This window comes from Salmo salar, chromosome 18, assembly GCF_965601325.2.
Source record: "Salmo salar chromosome 18, fSalSal1, whole genome shotgun sequence".
NCBI lineage: Eukaryota > Metazoa > Chordata > Actinopteri > Salmoniformes > Salmonidae > Salmo > Salmo salar.
In genome coordinates this window covers 92,783,661-92,811,160 of record NC_138308.1, presented here as the reverse complement: position 1 = coordinate 92,811,160, position 27,500 = coordinate 92,783,661, and the positions used below count along the sequence as shown (strand labels likewise).

General features: G+C 43.5%; 1 protein-coding gene across 1 annotated transcript in view; it reads right to left on the bottom strand.

Annotated features, from left to right (window-relative positions):
- Positions 1-27,500, bottom strand: part of LOC106578109 (sodium/calcium exchanger 1) — a 42,804-nt gene that overhangs the window by 5,015 nt on the left and 10,289 nt on the right. Inside the window, exons 2-3 of the mRNA XM_082965322.1 lie at positions 4,951-5,057; positions 2,771-2,883 (exon numbers count right to left, since the gene is read on the bottom strand). Coding sequence (XP_082821448.1) covers positions 2,771-2,883; positions 4,951-5,057 — 220 coding nt within the window. The remainder of the gene's footprint in view (positions 1-2,770; positions 2,884-4,950; positions 5,058-27,500) is intronic.

Sequence of the window (27,500 nt, the reverse complement as noted above, 5' to 3'; positions counted from 1 at the left end):
GCTGTATTGACGGTAAAACGACCATGTGTCGGCTCCATCCGAAATGACCTTTACATTTCTATCAGACAATCAAATCAAATGTTATTGGTCGCATACACGTGTTTAGCAGAGGTTATGGCGGGGTGTAGCGAAACGCTTGCAATCTGTAACGCTTCTTGCCATCCAGGTTGAATAGAGCCCTCATGCTCGTGGATCTTAACGGTAAGGATTTACAGCAACACCAAACAAAAAAACGGAGGGTTGATTCAATCAGATCCGCTTCAGCCAACATCTGCATAGTGGTTGTTTTGACGGTGTCGGAGGTAGAACTGTGTTAGAGCTGTCAAATCCACAAGCGGCTCCTGGAATTATACATAAAGCGGACAATAATAATAATAATAATAATTCATTTAATTAGTAAAGCGTTTTTTTTCCTCAAACTCCAAAAATAAAATTAATGTACAAACAATCCAAAACAACAATCCAAGCTATATACTGGTGTCACCAGATCCAGAGGAGATTTCCATTGGCTGCATTAAGTCACATGCAACCTTGTTTACCAGTTCTAACACTGGAATGCAGCCTTGTTTACCAGTTCTAACACTGGAATGCAGCCTTGTTTACCAGTTCAATGCAGCTTGTTTACCAGTTCTAAACACTGGAATGCATCCTTGTTTACCAGTTCTAACACTGGAATGCATCCTTGTTTACCAGTTCTAACACTGGAATGCATCCTTGTTTACCAGTTCTAACACTGGAATGCAGCCTTGTTTACCAGTTCTAACACTGGAATGCAGCCTTGTTTACCAGTTCTAACACTGGAATGCAGCCTTGTTTACCAGTTCTAACACTGGAATGCATCCTTGTTTACCAGTTCTAACACTGGAATGCATCCTTGTTTACCAGTTCTAACACTGGAATGCAACCTTGTTTACCAGTTCTAACACTGGAATGCAGCCTTGTTTACCAGTTCTAACACTGGAATGCAGCCTTGTTTACCAGTTCTAACACTGGAATGCAGCCTTGTTTACCAGTTCTAACACTGGAATGCAGCCTTGTTTACCAGTTCTAACACTGGAATGCAGCCTTGTTTACCAGTTCTAACACTGGAATGCAGCCTTGTTTACCAGTTCTAACACTGGAATGCAGCCTTGTTTACCAGTTCTAACACTGGAATGCAGCCTTGTTTACCAGTTCTAACACTGGAATGTCAGATGTGATCTAATCCTCCATTAGACTGATAGAAATACTCATTATTTACTTTAAGGATTATTTTCAATTTGAGCGTAATAATGTGCATATAGCCTACACTTTCTAGTTCTGAACTTTTAATATGAGTTAGGGCGGGGTGCGGCTTCGTGACAACGATCTGGAGCTGCTCACCGATTTGACAGCTCCAACTCCGACACCAACAAAACATCTGCTACGCGGGTGTCTGCTATCGCCGGCTAACGCTTTATCTGATTGGGCTAACGCTTTATCTGATTGGGCTAACGCTTTATCTGATTGGGCTAACGCTTTATCTGATTGGGCTAACGCTTGATCTGATTGGGCTAACGCTTGATCTGATTGGGCTAACGCTTGATCTGATTGGGTTAGCGCTTGATCTGATTGGGCTAACGCTTGATCTGATTGGGCTAACGCTTGATCTGATTGGGCTAACGCTTGATCTGATTGGGCTAACGCTTGATCTGATTGGGCTAACGCTTGAGCTGATTGGGCTAACGCTTGAGCTGATTGGGCTAACGCTTGATCTGATTGGGTTAACGCTTGATCTGATTGGGCTAACGCTTGATCTGATTGGGTTAACGCTTGATCTGATTGGGCTAACGCTTGATCTGATTGGGCTAACGCTTGATCTGATTGGGTTAACGCTTGATCTGATTGGGCTAACGCTTGATCTGATTGGGCTAACGCTTGATCTGATTGGGCTAACGCTTGAGCTGATTGGACTAACGCTTGATCTGATTGGGTTAACGCTTGATCTGATTGGGTTAACGCTTGAGCTGATTGGGTTAACGCTTGAGCTGATTGGGTTAACGCTTGATCTGATTGAATTTAGGCCTCAGTTCATCTCAAGTTATGATTCAGCTTATATAGTCATTACAGTGAGAAATAAGTTAGTAGTTGTTTTTTTAAATGTGCTTATTAAAGAGGTTTTACACACACACACACACACACACACACACCCATGCACTCGCGTACAGAAACACACAAGCATATTATTAATACAGAGACTGAAAGAGAAACTATACCTTCTTAGCTCTTCTCATAAGTGTATTCACCCCACACTACACACACACACACACACACACACACACCACACACACACACACACACACACACACACACACACACACACACACAAATGATACACAAAATGAATACACAAAACATTCTAAAAGCTGTCTGAAGATTGAACAGAAGATAAAACACAAAGGGTCTTGCCAACATTAGAAAAAGTTTAAGTTTACAAGTGATAAAACGTTACGTTAGCTGTTCCCATTACATAACCTGGCACATTTAGCCTTATGCTAACCTGACAAGGTGGCAGTGATGATTTCCTGTAAGAAATCTTGCATTTATCACGTGCAACTACGTCAATGATTTTAATTGGCCGATGCACATCTTGAGATGGATATATTTTTTTTAACTTTTTTCTAAAACTTTTTTTAATGTTCGCCGGTATAGACCCAAAAAAAATGCCCAAAACAAATATACAAAACAAATGCCCAAAACATACCCCAAACATACTAAAAGAGGACTCAAATGAACACAGACACACAGGTACCTTGAACTCGTAAGACTCTTCAATGACCACCTCTATCCGTGTGTTTTCTCCCAGACTGGGACAGCCCATCTTGGCCACCTCGTCATCCGTCGGCTTGTTCTCATTGGAGTCGCCTAGGAAACGGGGGAATGACGGACAGGTCAGAAAATGTGAAGGAGGGCCAAGATGGGCTGATGGGACGAGTTCCCAGAAAGCTTTGTAGCTAATGTGGCTTTCAGAAAACTCATCCTCTGCTGTAAAATGTGTGTGTGTGTGTGTGTGTGTGTGTGTACGTGGCTGTGACATCAAGCGAGTATGTGTATGCGTTCACTAGCTAGCATCACTATCGCTGCATAATTAAATCACACCAACCTGTTATCAATAGCGCCTAGACACAAGCTACGCTAACACAACACTTGACACTGCTGGTGGTTATCATTAGCCTCCAGACACAAGCTAAGCAGTATGTCAAACAAAATCACGCTAACGCTACATATTCTATTAATGAAATTCTGCCCGAGGCTGGTGCCTTTTCATGTTGAACATGAAACATATGGAGTCTTATTCACGACATATTAGAAAAATGAGAGAGAGAATCATTCCGGTCATATCTCAACACTACGTATCATTTCAGTCATATGTGACCTGTTTCAGGAAACTACGCGTATGTCGCGGGTCACTACTTCACAGGAGAGCCATTTAAACGTAAACTTTGTTTTTATCAAAATGTGTTTTTTTGGGGCAGAAAATGCCTTCTGGAACATGTGAACTTAAATTTGCCTTAATAACAAACATGTATGCCATCTGTAAATACACATTAAATGGTTAAATTACGAGCCCAGTTGATTAAGCTCCGAAAAAATTAGCAACCTTTCCGTTAGCCATGACTGGCTAAGATAATGAGTGGGCTGGTCATGCCGAGATATGAGTTTGGATTGGGCTGCCATATAGCACGCTTCTGTCTATTTGAGCTGGTAAGTATGTCTAGGTAATCCTTTCTAACGCAGCTTTGAATTGTTTTATTGCGTAGAAAAACTGCATAAACCTAATGTCAAGTTAAAGTGTACTGTTAGCTAGCTAACCTTACGTGTATGCGCTCCACTTTCTGGAGGACCGAGTTTTGAAATCAGTGGAATTCGAGTATGACAGGTAAGGAGATGGAGAAAACACCTGTCTCCGGATTACATCTTCAAACTAAGGGCAACCATGTCATCCGACAGAAGACGTGTCCATCCATGATGTATACGGGTAAGATAGTCTAGCTAGCTACATTTTTAGACATTACATGCTTCTAATTTTGACAGAAAGTGGTTTCACTTCAAGTTAAAGTGTACTGTTAGCTAGATATTGTTAGCTGACTAGCTCGCTAGCTAATGTTATGCATATGATCTTATTCCTTGTATCTTAGACACATTTGCTTAACTAGTTATAGCCTAATGCTAACCCTAAAACGAACCCTGCCTCCTAAAACTAATTCTAACACTATCCTTAACCCTAAACCGCCTAGAAATAGCATTTGACCTTGTGGGGACCAACAAAAGGTCACCAGTTTGTTTGTTTACTATTATTGTGGGGACTTCTCCCCACAAGAATAGTTAAACACGTCAACAGACAGACACACACACATTTTAAATACTTTATTTGAATCCACCATTCAAATTGACAAAAAAAGGATCCAAACATTTCAAAGGCCCCTGTATGCACGGCCCTCAAGGGCACATACAGCACCTCCTTCTCCAAACAGCTAGGCTGCCCACGACAGCTGAAACAGAGCAGTAGCTAGCCAATTTCTTTGCCCTAGTTTTTTTTTTCAGGCCCGCAATCTGTGTACATGGCTGAGACTGCCAAATATCACTGCCACCAGCTTGCACCTACTGTACACCCGAGGCTGTCCAAGTGTGCCACAAGGGGCTGGTACTTAAGCAGCTTTTCGACACACACACACACACAGACAGACAGACAGACAGATAGACAGACAGACAGACAGACAGACAGACAGACAGACAGACAGACAGACAGACAGACAGACAGACAGACAGACAGACAGACAGACAGACAGACAGACAGACAGACAGACAGACAGACAGACAGACAGACAGACAGACAGACAGACAGACAGACAGACAGACAGACAGACAGACAGACAGACAGACAGACAGACAGACAGACAGACAGACAGACAGACAGACAGACAGACAGACCGTGTTTTTGGCCAGCATCCAGAAGCAGCGGTTCCCCCAGCTCCATTGTGAAGGTCTTGTTCTTCTCATAAAGCTCATCATCAATAATCTTCACCTCGATTGTCTTCCTGAAGAGAGAGAGAGAGAGAGATGAGGAGTGTAGAGAGAGAGAGAGAGAGAGAGAGAGAGAGAGAGAGAGAGAGAGAGAGAGAGAGAGAGAGAGAGAGAGAGCGACGGGGTATAAGGAGGAAAAGAAGAGAGAGAGGAGGAGGAGGAAAAAGAGGAGTAGGAGGAGGGAGAAGGAGGAGGAGAGAAGGTGACTTTAGTGACACTATTAATCTGACATAGAGAAAAATCCCCATTAAAACCATAAAATCTCAATTAAAACCATATAATCACAATTAAAACCATAAAATCCCCATTAAAACCATAAAATCTCAATTAAAACCATACAATCACAATTAAAACCATAAAATCACCATTAAAACCATACAATCCCTAATATAACCACAGCAACAACTGAAAAGATGAAACACACAATGCTGAGAGGGGAAGAGGAGAGAACGAGAGGAAACACACACACACACACACATCTGCTGTGTAGTTATGACTAGCTGTCATCTTGAGGGTTAGAGGTCTGTCTCAGCGCTGGACGTTCACACCACTGATAATTCACTGACTGACCCTGGCTGTGGGGGTATATAATATATACACTGTCACATATATATATATATATATATATATATATATATATACACACTGTCACATATATAATATATACACTGTCACATATACACTGTCACATATATATACACACTGTCACATATATAATATATACACTGTCACATATATACTGTCACATATATAATATATACACTGTCACATATATACTGTCACATATATTATATATACACTGTCACATATATATACACTATCACATATATTATATATACACTATCACATATATATACACTGTCACATATATACTGTCACATATATAATATATACACTGTCACATATATATATACACTATCACATATATAATATATACACTGTCACATATATATACACTATCACATATATTATATATACACTGTCACGTATATATACACTGTCACATATATTATATATACACTATCACATATATTATATATACACTGTCACGTATATATACACTATCACCTATATTATATATACACTGTCACATATATATACACTGTCACATATATACTGTCACATATATTATATATACACTGTCACATATATATACACTATCACATTTATTATATATACACTATCACATATATTATATATACACTGTCACGTATATATACACTGTCACATATATATAAACTATCACATATATTATATATACACTGTCACATATATTATATATACACTGTCACATATATTATATATACACTATCACATATATTATATATACACTATCACATATATTATATATACACTATCACATATATTATATATACACTGTCACATATATTATATATTCACTGTCACATATATTATATATACACTATCACATATATATACACTATCACAAATATTATATATACACTGTCACATATATTATATATACACTGTCACATATATTATATATACACTGTCACATATATTATATATACACTATCACATATATATATATATATATATACACTATCACATATATTATATATATACTATAACATATATTACATATACACTGTCACATATATACTGTCTCATATATTATATATACACTGTCACATATATATACACTATCACATATATTATATATACACTATCACATATATTATATATACACTATCACATATATTATATATACACTGTCACATATATTATATATACACTGTCAAAGATATTATATATACACTATCACATATATATACACTGTCACATATATTATATATACACTATCACATATATTATATATACACTATCACATATATATACACTATCACATATATTATATATACACTGTCACATATATTATATATACACTGTCACATATATTATATATACACTATCACATATATTATATATACACTGTCACATATATTATATATACACTATCACATATATTATATATACACTGTCACATATATATACACTATCACATACATTATATATACACTGTCACATATATTATATATACACTGTCACATATATTATATATACACTGCCACATATATTATATATACACTATCACATATATATACACTGTCATATATATTATATATACACTATCACGTATATTATATATACACTGTCACATATATACTGTCACATATATTATATATACACTGTCACATATATACTGTCACATATATTATATATACACTGTCACATATATATACACTATCACATATATTAAATATACACTATCACATATATATACACTGTCACATATATACTGTCACATATATAATATATACACTGTCACATATATATACACTGTCATGTATATACTGTCACATATATTATATATACACTGTCACATATATATACACTATCACATATATTATATATACACTGTCACGTGTATATACACTGTCACATATATTATATATACACTGTCACATATATTATATAAACACTATCACATATTATATATACACTATCACATATATTATATATACACTATCACACATATCATATATACACTATCACATATATCATATATACACTATCATATGTATATATATGTATATATATATATATATATACTGCTCAAAAAAATAAAGGGAACACTTAAACAGCACATCCTAGATCTGAATGAAAGAAATAATCTTATTAAATACTTTTTTATTTACATAGCTGAATGTGCTGACAACAAAATCACACAAAAATAATCAATGGAAATCTAATTTATCAACCCATGGAGGTCTGGATTTAGAGTCACACTCAAAATTAAAGTGGAAAACCACACTACAGGCTGATCCAACTTTGATGTAATGTCCTTAAAACAAGTCAAAATGAGGCTCAGTAGTGTGTGTGGCCTCCACGTGCCTGTATGACCTCCCTACAACGCCTGGGCATGCTCCTGATGAGGTGGCGGATGGTCTCCTGAGGGATCTCCAAAACAGACCTGGACTAAAGCATCCGCCAACTCCTGGACAGTCTGTGGTGCAACGTGGCGTTGGTGGATGGAGCGAGACATGATGTCCCAGATGTGCTCAATTGGATTCAGGTCTGGGGAACGGGCGGGCCAGTCCATAGCATCAATGCCTTCCTCTTGCAGTAACTGCTGACACACTCCAGCCACATGAGGTCTAGCATCGTCTTGCATTAGGAGGAACCCAGGGCCAACCGCACCAGCATATGGTCTCACAAGGGGTCTGAGGATCTCATCTCGGTACCTAATGGCAGTCAGGCTACCTCTGGCGAGCACATGGAGGGCTGTGCGGCCCCCCCAAAGAATGCCACCCCACACCATGACTGACCCACCGCCAAACCAGTCATGCTGGAGGATGTTGCTGGCAGCAGAACGTTCTCCACGGCGTCTCCAGACTCTGTCACGTCTGTCACGTCCTCAGTGTGAACCTGCTTTCATCTGTGAAGAGCACAGGGCGCCAGTGGCGAATTTGCCAATCTTGGTGTTCTCTGGCAAATGCCAAACGTCCTGCACGGTGTTGGGCTGTAAGCACAACCCCCACCTGTGGACGTCGGGCCCTCATACCACCCTCATGGAGTCTGTTTCTGACCGTTTGAGCAGACACATGCACATTTGTGGCCTGCTGGAGGTCATTTTGCAGGGCTCTGGCAGTGCTTCTCCTGCTCCTCCTTGCACAAAGTGGAGGTAGCGGTCCTGCTGCTGGGTTGTTGCCCTCCTACGGCCTCCTCCACGTCTCCTGATGTACTGGCCTGTCTCCTGGTTGCGCCTCCATGCTCTGGACACTACGCTGACAGACACAGCAAACCTTCTTGCCACAGCTCGCATTGATGTGCCATCCTGGATGAGCTGCACTACCTGAGCCACTTGTGTGGGTTGTAGACTCCGTCTCATGCTACCACTAGAGTGAAAGCACCGCCAGCATTCAAAAGTGACCAAAACATCAGCCAGGAAGCATAGGAACTGAGAAGTGGTCTGTGGTCCCCACCTGCAGAACCACTCCTTTATTGGGGGTGTCTTGCTAATTGCCTATAATTTCCACCTGTTGTCTATTCCATTTGCACAACAGCATGTGAAATTTATTGTCAATCAGTGTTGCTTCCTAAGTGGACAGTTTGATTTCACAGAAGTGTGATTGACTTGGAGTTACATTGTGTTGTTTAAGTGCTCCCTTTATTTTTTTGAGCAGTGTATATACACTATCACATTATATATATACACTATCACATATATTATATATATACACTATCACATACATTTTATATATATATATACACACTATCACATATCACATATATATATATATATATATATATATATATATATATATATATATACACTATCACATATATATATATACTATCACATATATTATATATACACTATCACATATATTATATATACACTGTCACATATATATACACTATCACATATATTATATAAACACTGTCACCTATATTATATATACACTAGTTTGTAGGCCTCCTTGCCCGCACATGCTTTGTCAGTTCTGCCCATAAATGTTCTATTGGATTGAGGTCAGGGCTTTGTGATGGCCACTCCAGTACCTTGATTTTGTTGTCCTTAAGCCATTTTGCCACAACTTTGGAAGTATGCTTGGGGTCATTGTTCATGTAGAAGAACCATTTGCAACCAAGCTTTAACTTCCTGACTGATGTCTTGAGATGTTGCTTCAATATATCCACATCATTTTCCCTCCTCATGATGCCATCTATTTTGTGAAGTGCCCCAGTCCCTCCTGCAGCAAAGCACCCCCACAACATGATGCTGCCACCCCCATGCTTCACAGTTGGGATGGTGTTCTTCAGCTTGCAAGCATCCCCCTTTTTCCTCCAAACATAACGATGGTCATCATGGCCAAACAGTTCTATTTTTGTTCAATCAGACCAGAGGATTTTTCTCCAAAAAGTACGATCTTTGTCGCCATGTGCAGTTGCAAAACATATTCAGGCTTTTTTATGGCGGTTTTGGAGCAGTGGCTTCTTCCTTGCTGAGCGGCCTTTCAGGTTATGTCGATATAGGACTCGTTTTACTGTGGATATAGATACTTGTGTACCTGTTTCCTCCAGCATCTTCACAAGGTCCTTTGCTGTTGTTCTGGGATTGATTTGCACTTTTTGCACAAAACTATGTTCATCTCTAGGAGACAGAACACGTCTCCTTCCTGAGCGGTATGACGGCTGCGTGGTCCCATGGTGTTTATACTTGCGTACTATTGTTTGTACAGATGAATGTGGTACCTTCAGGCGTTTGGAAATTACTCCCAAGGATGAACCAGACTTGTTGAGGTCTACAATTTATTTTCTGAGGTCTTGGCTGATTTCTTTGGATTTTCCCATGATGTCAAGCAAAGAGGCACTGAGTTTGAAGGTAGGCCTTGAAATACATCCACAAGTACACCTCCAATTGACTTAAATTATGTCAATTAGCCTATCAGAAGCTTCTAAAGCCATGACATCATTTTCTGGAATTTTCCAAGCTGTTTAAAGGCACAGTCAACTTAGTGTATGTAAACTTCTGACCCACTGGAATTGTGATACAGTGAATTATAAGTGAAATAATCTGTCTGTAAACAATTGTTGGAAAAATGACTTGTGTCATGCACAAAGTAGATGTCCTAACCGACTTGTCAAAACTATAGTTTGTTGACAAGAAAGTTGTGGAGTGGTTGAAAAACAAGTTTTTATGACTCCAACCTAAGTGTATGTAAACTTCCGACTTCAACTATATATTATATACACTATCACACACTATCACACATATATATTACAGTATCACACATATTATATATACACTATCAGACATATTATATATACTCTATCACACATACTATATATACACTGTCACGTATATTATATATACACTATCACACACTATCACTTATATTATATATACACTATCACACATATATACACTATCACACACTATCACTTATATTATATATACACTATCACACATATATACACTATCACACACTATCACTTATATTATATATACACTATCACACATATATACACTATCACACACTATCACTTATATTATATATACACTATCACACATATATATTACAGTATCACACATATTATATATACACTATCACACACTATCTCTCTCTGTCTCTCTCGCTCTCTCCGTCTGTCTCTCTCTCTCTCTGTCTCTTTCTATCACCATATCTCTCTCTTTCCCCATATCTTTCTCTCTTCTCCATCTCTCTCTTCTCCATCTCTCCATCACTCCTCTCCTCCTCTCCCTCTACCTCTCCCCCTTCTCCTTCTCTCTTCTCTTCTCTTTTTTCTCCTTCCCCCTTCTCCTCACTTCCTCCTCTCCTCCCTCTCCCTTTCCCCCTTCTCCTCCCTCCCCCTCTCCTCCCTCTCCCTTTCCCCCTTCTCCTCACTTCCCCTCTCCTCCCTCTCCCTTTCCCCCTTCTCCTCACTTCCCCTCTCCTCCCTCTCCTCCCTCCCCCTTCTCCTCACTTCCTCCTCTCCTCTCCAGTTGTTTATGACTGTGTTCCAGAGGATCGGTTAAAGTTCTTGTTCTCCTGATTTGTCCTCTTGCTCCAGCTAATGACATCATGACCCCCGTCGCCGTGGCAGCATGCCAAACAGCCACTACACAAAATATACCTACAAGCATCAAACACCTATACTTGCATAATAGAGATGTCAAGAAGGGAGAATAGACACAGACAGAGAACGTAGAGATAGAAGGTAGAGATAGAAAAGACAGGAATAAAAGAGAGAAAGTTCATAAATAATAGAAGGAGAGAAAGACAGGAAATAAATAAAAGATAGAAAGTGTATGTTTATAATGTTTATTAACATTTAATTTTCTTTACCTTTATTTAACTAGACAAGTCAGTTAAAAACAAATGTTTATTTACAATGACGGCCTACCCCCGCCAAACCCAGACGATGCTGGGCCAATTGTGCGCTGCCCTATGAGATTCCCAATCACAGCCGGTTGTGATACAGCCTAGAATTGAACCAGGGTCTGTAGTGGCGCCTCTAGCACTGAGATGCAGTGCCTTAGACCGCTGTGCCACTCGGTAGACCTACATTATTTAGTGTGTTAGAATGCCCTCAGTGAACGAGAGAAAGACAGAAAATAAATAAAAGAGAGAAAGTGTTTTTATACTGTTTGATTTAGTGTGTTAGAAACAGGAAGTGAGAGAGGTGTGTTTTCATTACTGGGATGCATCAGCCACAAACTTCTCATTCTACTGAGTGTTTGAGATTTATACACACACACTAAACACAACCCTCTCTCCTGCTCTCCAGTCCTCGCAATAAATCACACACACCCCGGAACACACACACACACAACCCCGGAACACACACACACACAACCCCGGAACATACACACACAACCCCGGAACACACACACACAACCCCGGAACACACACACACCGGAACAGACACACACAACCCCGGAACACACACACACACACCGGAACACACACACACACAACCCCGGAACACACACACACCCCGGAACACACACACACACAACCCCGGAACACACACACACACACACCCCGGAACACACACACACAACCCCGGAACACACACACACACAACCCCGGAACACACACACACACAACCCCGGAACACACACACACACAACCCCGGAACACACACACACACAACCCCGGAACACACACAACCCCGGAACACACACAACCCCGGAACACACACACCCCGGAACACACACAACCCCGGAACACACAACCCCGGAACACACACACCCCGGAACACACACGTCAGCTCTGAGCCAGAAAACAGACATTGTTAGGGAGAGACTGTCCCAGCCAAGCACTGCAGCTAATGACAGTATATACTACAACATGAAATAAAGAAAAAAGATAGAGAATCCCTTTAAACTTTCATGAGTTTATAGGAGAAGGTGCTTAAGGTGAAGTGTGGTCTGGACTAGAGACTGAAGAAGTTGCACTTAGCTATAACAGAGAGAGAAAGAGAGATGGAATCTAGTAAACACAGTGTAGGGTAAAGACCTATGGTGTCATGACAGCAGGTACTGTACTGTAGAGGAAAGAGAGAGATAGAGGAGCACAGACACAAGTGAAGCTGACCTTTGATCTCCAGAACACACAGACACAAGTGAAGCTGACCTTTGATCTCCAGAACACACAGACACAAGTGAAGCTGACCTTTGATCTCTAGAACACACAGACACAAGTGAAGCTGACCTTTGATCTCCAGAACACACAGACACAAGTGAAGCTGACCTTTGATCTCCAGAACACACAGACACAAGTGAAGCTGACCTTTGATCTCTAGAACACACAGACACAAGTGAAGCTGACCTTTGATCTCTAGAACACACAGACACAAGTGAAGATGACCTTTGATCTCCAGAACACACAGACACAAGTGAAGCTGACCTTTGATCTCCAGAACACACAGACACAAGTGAAGCTGACCTTTGATCTCTAGAACACACAGACACAAGTGAAGCTGACCTTTGATCTCTAGAAAACACAGACACAAGTGAAGCTGACCTTTGATCTCCAGAACACACAGACACAAGTGAAGCTGACCTTTGATCTCCAGAACACACAGACACAAGCATGTAATGTGATTCATAGGAGAGAGCAGTACAAAATCAGGCATGTACAGTGATGTACATATCTTCTTATTACATCATCACACTGTTATAATATGATGTTTCCTGTGTCTATCATCACACTGTTATAATATGATGTTTCCTGTGTCTATCAGCACACTGTTATAATATGATGTTTCCTGTGTCTATCATCACACTGTTATAATATGATGTTTACTGTGTCTATCAGCACACTGTTATAATATGATGTTTCCTGTGTCTATCATCACACTGTTATAATATGATGTTTACTGTGTCTATCAGCACACTGTTATAATATGATGTTTCCTGTGTCTATCATCACACTGTTATAATATGATGTTTCCTGTGTCTATCAGCACACTGTTATAATATGATGTTTACTGTGTCTATCAGCACACTGTTATAATATGATGTTTCCTGTGTCTATCAGCACACTGTTATAATATGATGTTTACTGTGTCTATGTAGCTGAGGTGAGTCATATCCCACCCATGGCTCCAAACCTTGTTCCCTTCCCTGCATCAGGGCAGTAGTCTGTACAGGAGTAGTTCTCTCCTTGGGTTAGCAGTAAAGAAGGGAAGATTTGGGATGACAGTAGCTTGACTAAGAGAGGGCCTATCCGAATTACACACAACTTTAATAGTAACGTACAGAAGGCTGTGAGGCGTGACCAGCAACAGCTAACAAACATTCCCCTGAAATCACAGAACATTAACCAACACAACGACACACAAACCTCTCTGAAACCCGAGAGAGAGGAGGGGGACCTACCCTAGAGAGAGAGAGAGGAGGAGGACCTACCCTAGAGAGAGAGAGAGGAGGGGGACCTACCCTAGAGAGAGAGAGAGGGGGGGGACCTACCCTAGAGAGAGAGAGAGGAGGGGGACCTACCCTAGAGAGAGAGAGAGGAGGGGGACCTACCCTAGAGAGAGAGAGAGGAGGGGGACCTACCCTAGAGAGAGAGAGAGAGAGGGGGGGGACCTACCCTAGAGAGAGAGAGAGAGAGAGGGGGGGGACCTACCCTAGAGAGAGAGAGAGGAGGGGGACCTACCCTAGAGAGAGAGAGGGAGAGGGGGGGGACCTACCCTAGGGGGAGAGAGAGGAGGGGGACCTACCCTAGAGAGAGAGAGAGAGAGGAGGGGGACCTACCCTAGAGAGAGAGAGAGGGAGGGGGGGGACCTACCCTAGAGAGAGAGAGAGGAGGGGGACCTACCCTAGAGAGAGAGAGAGGAGGGGGACCTACCCTAGAGAGAGAGAGGAGAGAGAGAGAGAGAGAGAGAGAGAGAGAGAGAGAGAGAGAGAGGAGGGGGACCTACCCTAGAGAGGGGAGAGAGAGGAGGGGGGACCTACCCTAGAGAGAGAGAGAGAGGAGGAGGGGGGACCTACCCTAGAGAGAGAGAGGGAGGAGGGACCTACCCTAGAGAGAGAGAGGGGAGGGGGACCTACCCTAGAGAGAGAGAGAGGAGGGGGACCTACCCTAGAGAGAGAGAGAGGAGGGGGACCTACCCTAGAGAGAGAGAGAGGAGGGGGACCTACCCTAGAGAGAGAGAGGAGGAGGACCTACCCTAGAGAGAGAGAGGGGAGGGGGACCTACCCTAGAGAGAGAGAGAGGAGGGGGACCTACCCTAGAGAGAGAGAGAGGAGGGGGACCTACCCTAGAGAGAGAGAGAGAGAGAGAGAGGGGGGGGACCTACCCTAGAGAGAGAGAGAGGAGGGGGACCTACCCTAGAGAGAGAGAGAGGAGGGGGACCTACCCTAGAGAGAGAGAGAGGAGGGGGACCTACCCTAGAGAGAGAGAGAGGAGGGGGACCTACCCTAGAGAGAGAGAGAGGAGGGGGACCTACCCTAGAGAGAGAGAGGAGGGGGACCTACCCTAGAGAGAGAGAGAGGAGGGGGACCTACCCTAGAGAGAGAGAGAGGAGGGGGACCTACCCTAGAGAGAGAGAGAGGAGGGGGACCTACCCTAGAGAGAGAGAGAGGAGGGGGACCTACCCTAGAGAGAGAGAGAGGAGGGGGACCTACCCTAGAGAGAGAGAGAGGAGGGGGACCTACCCTAGAGAGAGAGAGAGGAGGGGGACCTACCCTAGAGAGAGAGAGGAGGGGGACCTACCCTAGAGAGAGAGAGGGGAGGGGGACCTACCCTAGAGAGAGAGAGAGGAGGGGGACCTACCCTAGAGAGAGAGAGAGGAGGGGGACCTACCCTAGAGAGAGAGAGAGGAGGGGGACCTACCCTAGAGAGAGAGAGAGGAGGGGGACCTACCCTAGAGAGAGAGAGATGGAGAGAGAGAGAATGTGGGGGACCTACGAGAGAGAGCGAGAGGAAGGAGGTGGAGACGTATCTCTATCCAGGTGTCAGTTCCCCTTACCTATAGCTGTGAATATTACACCCCACGCAACACCTTTATATGAACATAATAGGAAGTACTGTCTGTCTCTATGTCTGTGGTAAAAGAGTGAATACAGTTGGCTTAATTGATTGTCATAGCAACGACTGACAACAACGTTTCCCCAACGTTTCAACAAGGAACAACTTTATTAAAACATCCCCCCATGTATGTTGTGTTGAATAAAAGATTGATATTATTTTTCTCTGACCGTCTGACTCCAAGAGGAGAGACAGAGAGCTAGATAGACTTGTCTTCCCTCACTAGCCCTCTTTCCATCTGTCTCTCCTCTCTTTCTTGTTCTCATCTTCTGTTCATTACATATTAATATTCTACTGAGATAAATAGCTGGAAGAAGGAGGAGGAGTGTGTTTGAAGTGTGTATCATGAGAACAGTTAGACACACACACACACACACACACACACACACACACACACACACACACACACACACACACACACACACACACACACACACACACACACACACAGCGTTTGAATGACAGCTCTCCTCTCCTCAGACAGCTGAAGGTGAGTCTCTGGCTCGAAGCACTAACTATCGTCGTAAAAACCAATGCCAATGCAGCATCGTGCCAAACACTGGCACACACACACAGACACATTTCCTCCTCTCCTCCCCCTACTCCCCCTCCTCCTCCTCCCCCTCCTTATCTTCTCTCTTCTCCCTCCCCCTCCTAATTTTCTCTTCCTCCCCCTCTCTCTTCTCCTCATCCCCTTCTCAACACCTAGAGACGCCACTTCTCTCATCCATCTTTCCCCCTCTCCCTCCCTCTCTCCCACCTCTTTCACACTGTCTTTATCTTCCTCCAGCTACTCATCAATCTTCTCTCCAACCCTAACCCTCTCTTTGTCGCCAACTCTCTAACCCTCTCCTTCTCTCCATCCCTAACCCTCTCATTCCCTTCAACCCTAACCCCATCCAACTCTCCAACCCTAACCCCATCCATCTCTCAACCCTATCCCTCTCCATCTCTCCAACCCTAACCCTCTCCTTCACTCCAACCCTAACCCTATCCTTGTCTCCATCTTTCTAACCCCATCCATCTCTCCAACCCTATCCCCATCCATCTCTCCGTCTCTCCAACCCTAACCCTCTCCGTCTCTCCAACCCTAACCCTCTCCATCTCTCCAACCCTAACATTCTCCTTGTCTCCATCTTTCTAACCCTCTCCGTCTCTCCAACCCTAACCCTCTCCATCTCTCCAACCCTAACCCTCTCCTTGTCTCCATCTCTCCAACCCTAACCCTCTCCTTGTCTCTGTCTCTCCAACCCTAACCCTCTCATTCTCTCCAACCCTATCCCTCTCCTTCTCTCCAACCCTAACCCTCTCCTTGTCTACTTCTCTCCAACCCTAACCCTCTCTTTCTCTCCAACACTAACCCTCTCCTTCTCTCCAACCCTAACCCTCTCCGTCTCTCCAACCCTATCCCTCTCCTTGTCTCCATCTCTCCAACCCTCACCCTCTCCTTCTCTCCAACCCTAACCCCATCCATCTCTCCAACCTTAACCCTCTCATTCCCTTCAACCCTAACCCCATCCATCCATCTCTCCAACCCTAACCCTCTCCATCTCTCCAACCTTAACCCTCTCATTCCCTTCAATCCTATCCCCATCCATCTCTCCAACCCTAACCCTCTCATTCTCTCCAACCCTAACCCCATCAATCTCTCCAACCTTAACCCTCTCATTCCCTTCAACCCTAACCCCATACATCTCTCCAACCCTATCCCCATCCATCTCTCCAACCCTAAGCCTCTCCTTGTCTCCATCTCTCCAACCCTAACCCTCTCCGGCTCTCCAACCCTGACCCCATCCATCTCTCCAACCCTAACCCTCTCATTCTCTCTAATCCTAACCCTCTCCGTCTCTCCAACCCTGACCCCATCCATCTCTCCAACCCTAACCCTCTCATTCTCTCCAACCCTAACCCTATCCTTGTCTCCATCTTTCTAACCCCATCCATCTCTCCAACCCTATCCCCATCCATCTCTCCGTCTCTCCAACCCTAACCCTCTCCGTCTCTCCAACCCTAACCCTCTCCATCTCCCCAACCCTAACATTCTCCTTGTCTCCATCTTTCTAACCCTCTCCGTCTCTCCAACCCTAACCCTCTCCATCTCTCCAACCCTAACCCTCTCCTTGTCTCCATCTCTCCAACCCTAACCCTCTCCTTCTCTCCAACCCTAACCCTCTCCATCTCTCCAACCCTAACCCTCTCCTTGTCTCCATCTCTCCAACCCTAACCCTCTCTTTCTCTCCAACACTAACCCTCTCCTTCTCTCCAACCCTAACCCTCTCATTCTCTCCAACCCTATCCCTCTCCTTCTCTCCAACCTTAACCCTCTCCTTGTCTACTTCTCTCCAACCCTAACCCTCTCTTTCTCCAACCCTAACCCTCTCCGTCTCTCCAACCCTATCCCTCTCCTTGTCTACTTCTCTCCAACCCTAACCCTCTCCGTCTCTCCAACACTAACCCTCTCCTTCTCTCCAACCCTAACCCTCTCCGTCTCTCCAACCCTATCCCTCTCCTTGTCTCCATCTCTCCAACCCTCACCCTCTCCTTCTCTCCAACCCTAACCCCATCCATCTCTCCAACCTTAACCCTCTCATTCCCTTCAACCCTAACCCCATCCATCCATCTCTCCAACCCTATCCCCATCCATCTCTCCAACCCTAACCCTCTCCTTGTCTCCATCTCTCCAACCCTAACCCCATCCATCTCTCCAACCCTAAGCCTCTCCGTCTCTCCAACCCTGACCCCATCCATCTCTCCAACCCTAACCCTCTCATTCTCTCCAACCCTAACCCCATCCATCTCTCCAACCCTAACCCTCTCATTCTCTCCAACCCTAACCCCATCCATCTCTCCAACCTTAACCCTCTCATTCCCTTCAACCCTAACCCCATACAGTTCTCCAACCCTAACTCTCTCCTTGTCTCCATCTCTCCAACCCTAACCCCATCCATCTCTCCAACCCTAAGCCTCTCCGTCTCTCCAACCCTGACCCCATCCATCTCTCCAACCCTAACCCTCTCATTCTCTCTAACCCTAACCCTCTCCGTCTCTCCAACCCTGACCCCATCCATCTCTCCAACCCTACCCTCTCCTTCACTCCAACCCTAACCCTATCCTTGTCTCCATCTTTCTAACCCCATCCATCTCTCCAACCCTATCCCCATCCATCTCTCCGTCTCTCCAACCCTAACCCTCTCCGTCTCTCCAACCCTAACCCTCTCCATCTCTCCAACCCTAACATTCTCCTTGTCTCCATCTTTCTAAACCTCTCCGTCTCTCCAACCCTAACCCTCTCCATCTCTCCAACCCTAACCCTCTCCTTGTCTCCATCTCTCCAACCCTAACCCTCTCCTTGTCTCTGTCTCTCCAACCCTAACCCTCTCATTCTCTCCAACCCTATCCCTCTCCATCTCGCCAACCCTAACCCTCTCCTTGTCTACTTCTCTCCAACCCTAACCCTCTCTTTCTCTCCAACACTAACCCTCTCCTTCTCTCCAACCCTAACCCTCTCCGTCTCTCCAACCCTATCCCTCTCCTTGTCTCCATCTCTCCAACCCTCACCCTCTCCTTCTCTCCAACCCTATCCCTCTCCTTGTCTACTTCTCTCCAACCCTAACCTCTCTTTCTCTCCAACACTAACCCTCTCCTTCTCTCCAACCCTAACCATCTCCGTCTCTCCAACCCTATCCCTCTCCTTGTCTCCATCTCTCCAACCCTCACCCTCTCCTTCTCTCCAACCCTAACCCCATCCATCTCTCCAACCTTAACCCTCTCATTCCCTTCAACCCTAACCCCATCCATCTCTCCAACCCTATCCCCATCCATCCATCTCTCCAACCCTAACCCTCTCCTTGTCTCCATCTCTCCAACCCTAACCCCATCCATCTCTCCAACCCTAAGCCTCTCCGTCTCTCCAACCCTGACCCCATCCATCTCTCCAACCCTAACCCTCTCATTCTCTCCAACCCTAACCCCATCCATCTCTCCAACCTTAACCCTCTCATTCCCTTCAACCCTAACCCCATACATCTCTCCAACCCTATCCCCATCCATCTCTCCAACCCTAAGCCTCTCCTTGTCTCCATCTCTCCAACCCTGACCCCATCCATCTCTCCAACCCTAACCCTCTCATTCTCTCCAACCCTGACCCCATCCATCTCTCCAACCCTAACCCTCTCATTCTCTCTAACCCTAACCCTCTCCGTCTCTCCAACCCTGACCCCATCCATCTCTCCAACCCTAACCCTCTCATTCTCTCCAACCCTAAGCCTCTCCTTGTCTCCATCTCTCCAACCCTAACCCCATCCATCTCTCCAACCCTAACCCTCTCCGTCTCTCCAACCCTGACCCCATCCATCTCTCCAACCCTAACCCTCTCATTCTCTCTAACCCTAACCCCATCCATCTCTCCAACCCTAACCCTCTCATTCTCTCCAACCCTAACCCCATCCATCTCTCCAACCCTGACCCCATCCATCTCTCCAACCCTAACCCTCTCATTCTCTCCAACCCTAACCCTCTCCTTGTCTCCATCTCTCCTTTAACCTTTTACTTTCTCTACTCAATCTCCATTTTTCTACCCCTTGACAACTGCCCCCTATCCATTTCTCTCTCTCTCTCTCTCTCTCTCTCTCTCTCTCTCTCTCTCTCTCTCTCTCTATCATTCCAGCTCTCCCCCATGGCCTTTATAATTGTAACTCAAGTCAGTGTGACTGAGTAGAGTTGAGTAGGGTTGTTGTGTGAGGGCCCTGTTGTCAGTGTCTTGCTAATTAAACCAGTATTAGTTTGTGTGTGTGTGTGTGTGTGTGTGTGTGTGTGTGTGTGTGTGTGTGTGGACAGACATATAGACAGACAGACATAGGCTGTCCATGGACATGTACTAGTCTGTGGTGACCTAAATGCCAGAACTGGACAAGAACCTGACACCCTCAGCACACAGGGGGACAAACACCTGCCTGGAGGTGACAGCATTCCCTCCCCAATATACCCCCCTAGACACAACTACGACAACATAACCAACAAAAACGGGTCACAACTCCTGCAGCTCTGTTAGACGCTGGGTATGTACATAGTCAATGGTAGGCTTCAAGGAGACTCCTATGGTAGGTACACCTATAGCTCATCTCTTGGTACTGTAGACTACTTTATCACTGACCTCAACCCAGAGTCTCTCAGAGCGTTCACAGTCAGTCCACTGACACCCCTATCAGAACACAGCAAAATCACAGTCTACCTGAACAGAGCAATACTCAATCATGAGGCATCAAAGCCAAAGGAACTGAGTAATATTTAGAAAAGCTATAGATGGAAGGAAAGTAGTGTATAAATCTACCAAAAAACAATTAGGCAACAACAAATTCAATCCCTTTTAGACAATTTCCTGAACCAAGCATCTCAATGTAATAGTGAAGGTGTATATTTGACCTCTCAGCTTCCCTATCAAATCTAAACATTTCAAGCAGACAACCTAAAAGAAATTGCAAAAATTACAAATGGTTTGATGAAGAATGCAAAAACCTAAGAAAGAAATTGAGAAACCTATCCAACCAAAAACATAGAGACCCAGAAGACCTGAGTTTACGCCTTCACAATGGTGAATCACTAAAACAATACAGAAATACACTACGGAAAAAGAAGGAACAGCACGTCAGAAATCAGCTCAATGTAATTGAAGAATCCATAGAATCTAACCACTTCTGGAAAAATTGGAAAACTCTAAACAAACAATACGAAGAGTTATCTATCCAAAACGCAGATGTATGGATAAACCACTTCTCCAATCTTTTTGTCTCTATGACAAAGAACAAACAGCAAAAACATATACATGGTCAATAACATGTCTTAGAATCAACTATTAAAGACTACCACAACCCACTGGATTCTCCAATTACATTAAATGAACTAGAGGACTAAATACAAACCCTCCAACCTAAAAAGGCCTGTGGTGTTGATGGAATCCTATATGAAATGATAAAATATACAGACAACAAATTCCAGTTGGCTATACATAAACTCTTTAACATCATCCTTAGCTCTGGCATCTTCCCCAATATTTGGAACCAAAAACTGATAAATCCCCCAATTCACAAAAGTGGAAACAAATTTGACCCCAACAACTACCGTGGGATATGCATCAACAGCAACCTTGGGAAAATCCTCTGCATTATTATCAACAGCAGACTCGTACATTTCCTAAGCGAAAACGATGTGCTGAGCAAATCTGACATTAGATTTTTACAAAAGTCCTGTATGACAGACCACGTATTCACCCTGCACACCCTAATTGACAAACAAACAAAACAAATCAAAAGGCAAAGGTTTGACGATGTGGATTTCAAAAAAGCTTTTGACAATTCGGCATGAAGGCCTGTTATACTAATTGATGGAAAGTGGTGTTGGGGTGAAAAACATACGGCATTATAAAATCCATGTGCACAAACAACAAGTGGTTAAAATTGGAAAAAACACACATTTCTTTCCACAGGGATGTGGGGTGAGACAGGGATGCAGCTTAAGCCCCACCCTCTTCAACATATATATCAACAAATTGGCGAGGGCACTAGAACAGTCTGCAGCACCCGGCCTCACCCTACTAGAATCTGAAGTCAAATGTCTACTGTTTGCTGATGATCTGGTGCTTCTGTCCCCAACCAAGGAGGTCCTACAGCAGCACCTAGATCTTCTGCACAGATTCTGTCAGACCTGGGTCCTGACAGTAAATCTCAGTAAGACAAAAATAATGGTGTTCCAAAAAAGGTCCAGATCCCAGGACCATGAATACAAATTCCATCTAGACACCGCTGCCCTAGAGCACACAAAAAAACTATACATACCTTGGCCTAAACATCAGCGCCACAGGTAACTTCCACAAAGCTGTGAACGATCTGAGAGACAAGGCAAGAACGGCCTTCTATTGCTTCAAAAGGAACGTAACATTTGACATACCAATTAGGATCTGGCTAAAAATACTTGAATCAGTTATAGAACCCATTGCCCTTTACGGTTGTGAGGTCCGGGGTCCGCTCACCAAAAATATCCTCCGTGTACAACGTAGAACATCAAATAATGCATGCAGAGCAGAAATTGTCCTATACCCGCTAATTATCAAAATCCAGAAAAGAGCCATTAAATTCTACAACCACCTAAAAGGAAGCGATTCCCAAACCTTCCATAACAAAGCCATCACCTACAGAGAGATGAACCTGGAGAAGAGTCCCCTAAGCAAGCTGGTCCTGGGGCTCTGATCACAAACACACCCCACAGAGCCACAGGACAGGAACACAATTAGACCCAACCAGATCATGAGAAAACAAAAAGATAATTACTTGACACATTGGAAAGAATTAACAAAAAAACAGAGAATACTATTTGGCCCTAAACAGAGAGTACACAGTGGCAGAATACCTGACCAACGTGACTGACCCAAACTTAAGGAAAGCTTTGACTATGTACAGACTCAGTGAGCAGAGCCTTGCTATTGAGAAAGGCCGCCGAAGGCAGACCTGGCTCTCAAGAGAAGACAGGCTATGTTCACACTGCCCACAAAATGAGGTGGAAACTGAGCTGCACTTCCTAACCTCCTGCCAAATGTGTGACCATAGAGACACATATTTCCCTCAGATTACACAGACCCACAAAGATTTTGAAAAGAAATCCAATTTTGATAAACTCCCACATCTACTGGGTGAAATACCACTGTGCGCCATCATAGCAGCAAGATTTGTGACCTGTTGCCACAAGAAAAGGTCAACCAGTGAAGAACAAACACCATTATAAATACAACCTATATTTATATTTATTTATTTTCCCTTTTGTACTTTAACTATTTGCACATTATTACAACACTGTATATAGACATAATATGAGATTTGAAATGTCTTTATTCTTTTGGAACTTTTGTAAGTGTAATATTTACTGTTTATTTCTGATTGTTTATTTCACTTTTGTTGACAATTTTTTTGCGATGGCTTACACACTTGTTGCGGAATGTGTCTCACACAACACAGCTGAGCGGGATTTGGCTGTAACGCCCTGGCCATAGAGAGGGGTTTTTTGTTCTTTATTTTGGTTAGGCCAGGGTGTTACATTGGGTGGGCGTTCTATGTTCCTTTTTCTATGTTTTGGTATTTCTTTGTTTTGGGCCATGTGTGTGGCTCCCAATCAGGCACAGCTGAAGCTCGTTGCTGCTGATTGGGAGTCACACATAAGGAGCATGTTTTTCCTTTGGGTTTTGTGGGTAATTGTTTCTTGTTTAGTGTGTTTGCACCTGACAGGACTGTTGGCTGTCAGTTTCCTTGTTTTGTTTGTTATAGTGTTCTTTCTAATTAAATTGAAAGATGAATACTAACTCCGCTGCATTTTGGTCCATTCCTGAAGACAGCCGTTACATTGGCTCATTGTGTTAAAAACTCAACACACAAGCCAAATAAGACACAACACTTGGAGATAAACATCTCACTTCTATGTCAAAATGAAACTCTGCAATCAAAACCTAACAATCTAATTTAAAAAATTGAATTTTTGCAACAAAATGATACATACACACATGCACCATTTAAATGACTCTTTCAAGGCAGCAACAACACACTGTACTTTATACAAAACACTGCTGTCTTTAAGACTTTGTATATCTTTTTAATTTTCTCATACAGACTTCTGTAAAAGATTGTTCCAGTACAGTATATCTACTCACATTTCAATGAACACAAAAATATAAAGGCTTCAGAAAAAAATATATACAGCTTATTTTTTTTGCCATTACAGGTTTTTACAACGACAAAAAAAAACACAAAGAAAAGTAGAATTACAATACAGTAATAAATACAATATGTTACTGTAAACTCACAAACAAAAATAATTACAGTAAAATTACAGTGCAAACGGTAAACAAAAAAAATTGTATTGTAAGGGATTGTAAGGGATGGGGTGGATGGTTTATGGATCCGCCTTCTGTTATGGTCTGGCCACATCGTCTCATCCACATCACAAGCAATGTCATCCCTGGCTAGGCAACGGAGAAATGATCGCCTTGCGCGCCGTATCCAACTCTGGACTGACCCAATCGGACTGAGAAATGGGGAGTAAGTGGACAAGTATACAAGTATACAACTGTGAAGTTATTGTGGTTGGTGAACCAGTCCCTGAGCAGAGCAGCCCGGTGTAAACTAACATTATCCCAGATAACAACAAACCTGGGCTGCTCTGGTCCGTCCTGTACAACTGCATTATGTAGTGCATCCAGAAGTAGGATTATGTGCGCAGTATTGTAGGGACCTAGGGTGGCATGGTGATGGAGAACTCCTTGCAGACTAATGGAGGCACACAAGGTGATATTTCCCCCACGCTGCCCAGGGACATTCACAACGGTTCTTTGTCCTCTAACATTACCCCTCGCTGCCCAGGGACATTCACAACGGTTCTTTGTCCTATAACATTACCCCTCGCTGCCCAGGGACATTCACAACGGTTCTTTGTCCTATAACATGTCGGCCCCGACGCCTGGTTTTAAGCCAGATAGAATCCAGCTTCATCAATAAAAATGAACTCATGAGGCTGTGCAGCTGCGTCAAAGTCCAGGACTCTGTAACAGAAGATGCATACACTGTACCGTGAATATGGCTTAACTCAAAACACAGAACTACAATGTCTACATTTTCACACAAGGATGGGGGTGGGTTGGGTCAGACACATTCAGTCAAAACTACAAGCTACAGGCAAAGCAGGTGCCCCCACAGACAACCCCCCCCCCCCCCCCCCCCCGCCCCCCCACCTACTGCTTTGTCTGAATGTATCTATGCAGAACCATAGGACACAATCTACTGCCATTACTGTATTACAGTTTAGTACAGTGACACTTACTTGCACACAGTCTTAGCGAAGGTCTTTGACTCTAACTGTGTTCCTCTGAAATGGAACCCTGGACAGCTGCTCCATCATAAGTTGGTGTTGACGCCAGATGCTTCAGAGTGTGGACATACTGACACGGTTGATATTATGGAAGGTTGTGTGATCTGTGATAATTAGCTCTCGTAGTTGATGTAGACGGATCGTGGTGTTGTTTCCCAACACTCGATTGACAACGGCCAGTTCATGGGTGAACAGACGTGGCCTTTGACCCTCAGGAGGTTGTCTGGCACTTCTATAGAAAATGCAAGAATGTGATGTCATTGGTCAGGTGCTTTTCAACATAGTGTACTGTCATACTGTACACAGTAACATCACAAGTGTATTACAATGTACTTCTCAAGCACTATACCTATTTGTTTTGTTCACTGAGGAGCATAGACCTAATATTGTAGGACTACATTGTATTGTACTGTGATGCAAAATGATGTGCAACAATTACATAGGTACAGTCTAGTGTAGAAAGTTAAAGACATACCTGTTCTCCAGTTTAAATGTCTGTATTATGGATGCTACCGTGTAGCGAGTCAGGTTGGGCTGAACTCTCTGCCTCCCTCATCGTCAGGCCATGATTTATGACATGGTCCACCAAAGTAGCCCTAATGTCGTCGGAAATATGTCTCCGTCTATTGCCTGGTCCCCTTCTTTGTTCTTGTCTTCGTCCTCCTCCTACTCCTTCCTCTACCTCTTCCTATACCTCTTCCTATACCTCTACCTCTTCCTCTACCTCTTCCAATACCTCTTCCTCTACCTCTTCCTATACCTCTTCCTCTACCTCTTCCTATACCTCTTCCTATACCTCTTCCTCTACCTCTTCCTCTACCTCTTCCTCTACCTCTTCCAATACCTCTTCCTCTACCTCTTCCTCTACCTCTTCCTATACCTCTTCCTATACCTCTTCCTATACCTCTTCCTCTACCTCTTCCTATACCTCTTCCTCTACCTCTTCCTATACCTCTTCCTATACCTCTACCTCTTCCTCTTCCTCTACCTCTTCCAATACCTCTTCCTCTACCTCTTCCTATACCTCTACTTCTTCCTCTACCTCTTCCTCTACCTCTTCCTATACCTCTTCCCATACCTCTACCTCTTCCTATACCTCTTCCTCTACCTCTTCCTATACCTCTTCCAATACCTCTTCCAATACCTCTAACCCCTTCCTCTTCCTATACCTCTTCCTCTACCTCTACCTCTTCCTCTTCCGCTACCTCTTCCTATACCTCTTCCTATACCTCTTCCTATAACTCTTCCTATACCTCTACCTCTTCCTCTTCCTCTACCTCTTCCTATACCTCTACCTCTTCCTCTTCCTCTACCTCTTCCTCTACCTCTACCTCTTCCTATACCTCTTCCTCTACCTCATCCTCTACCTCTTCCTATACCTCTTCCTCTACCTCTACCTCTTCCCATATCTCTACCTCTTCCTATACCTCTTCCTATAACTCTTCCTATACCTCTACCTCTTCCTCTTCCTCTACCTCTTCCTAT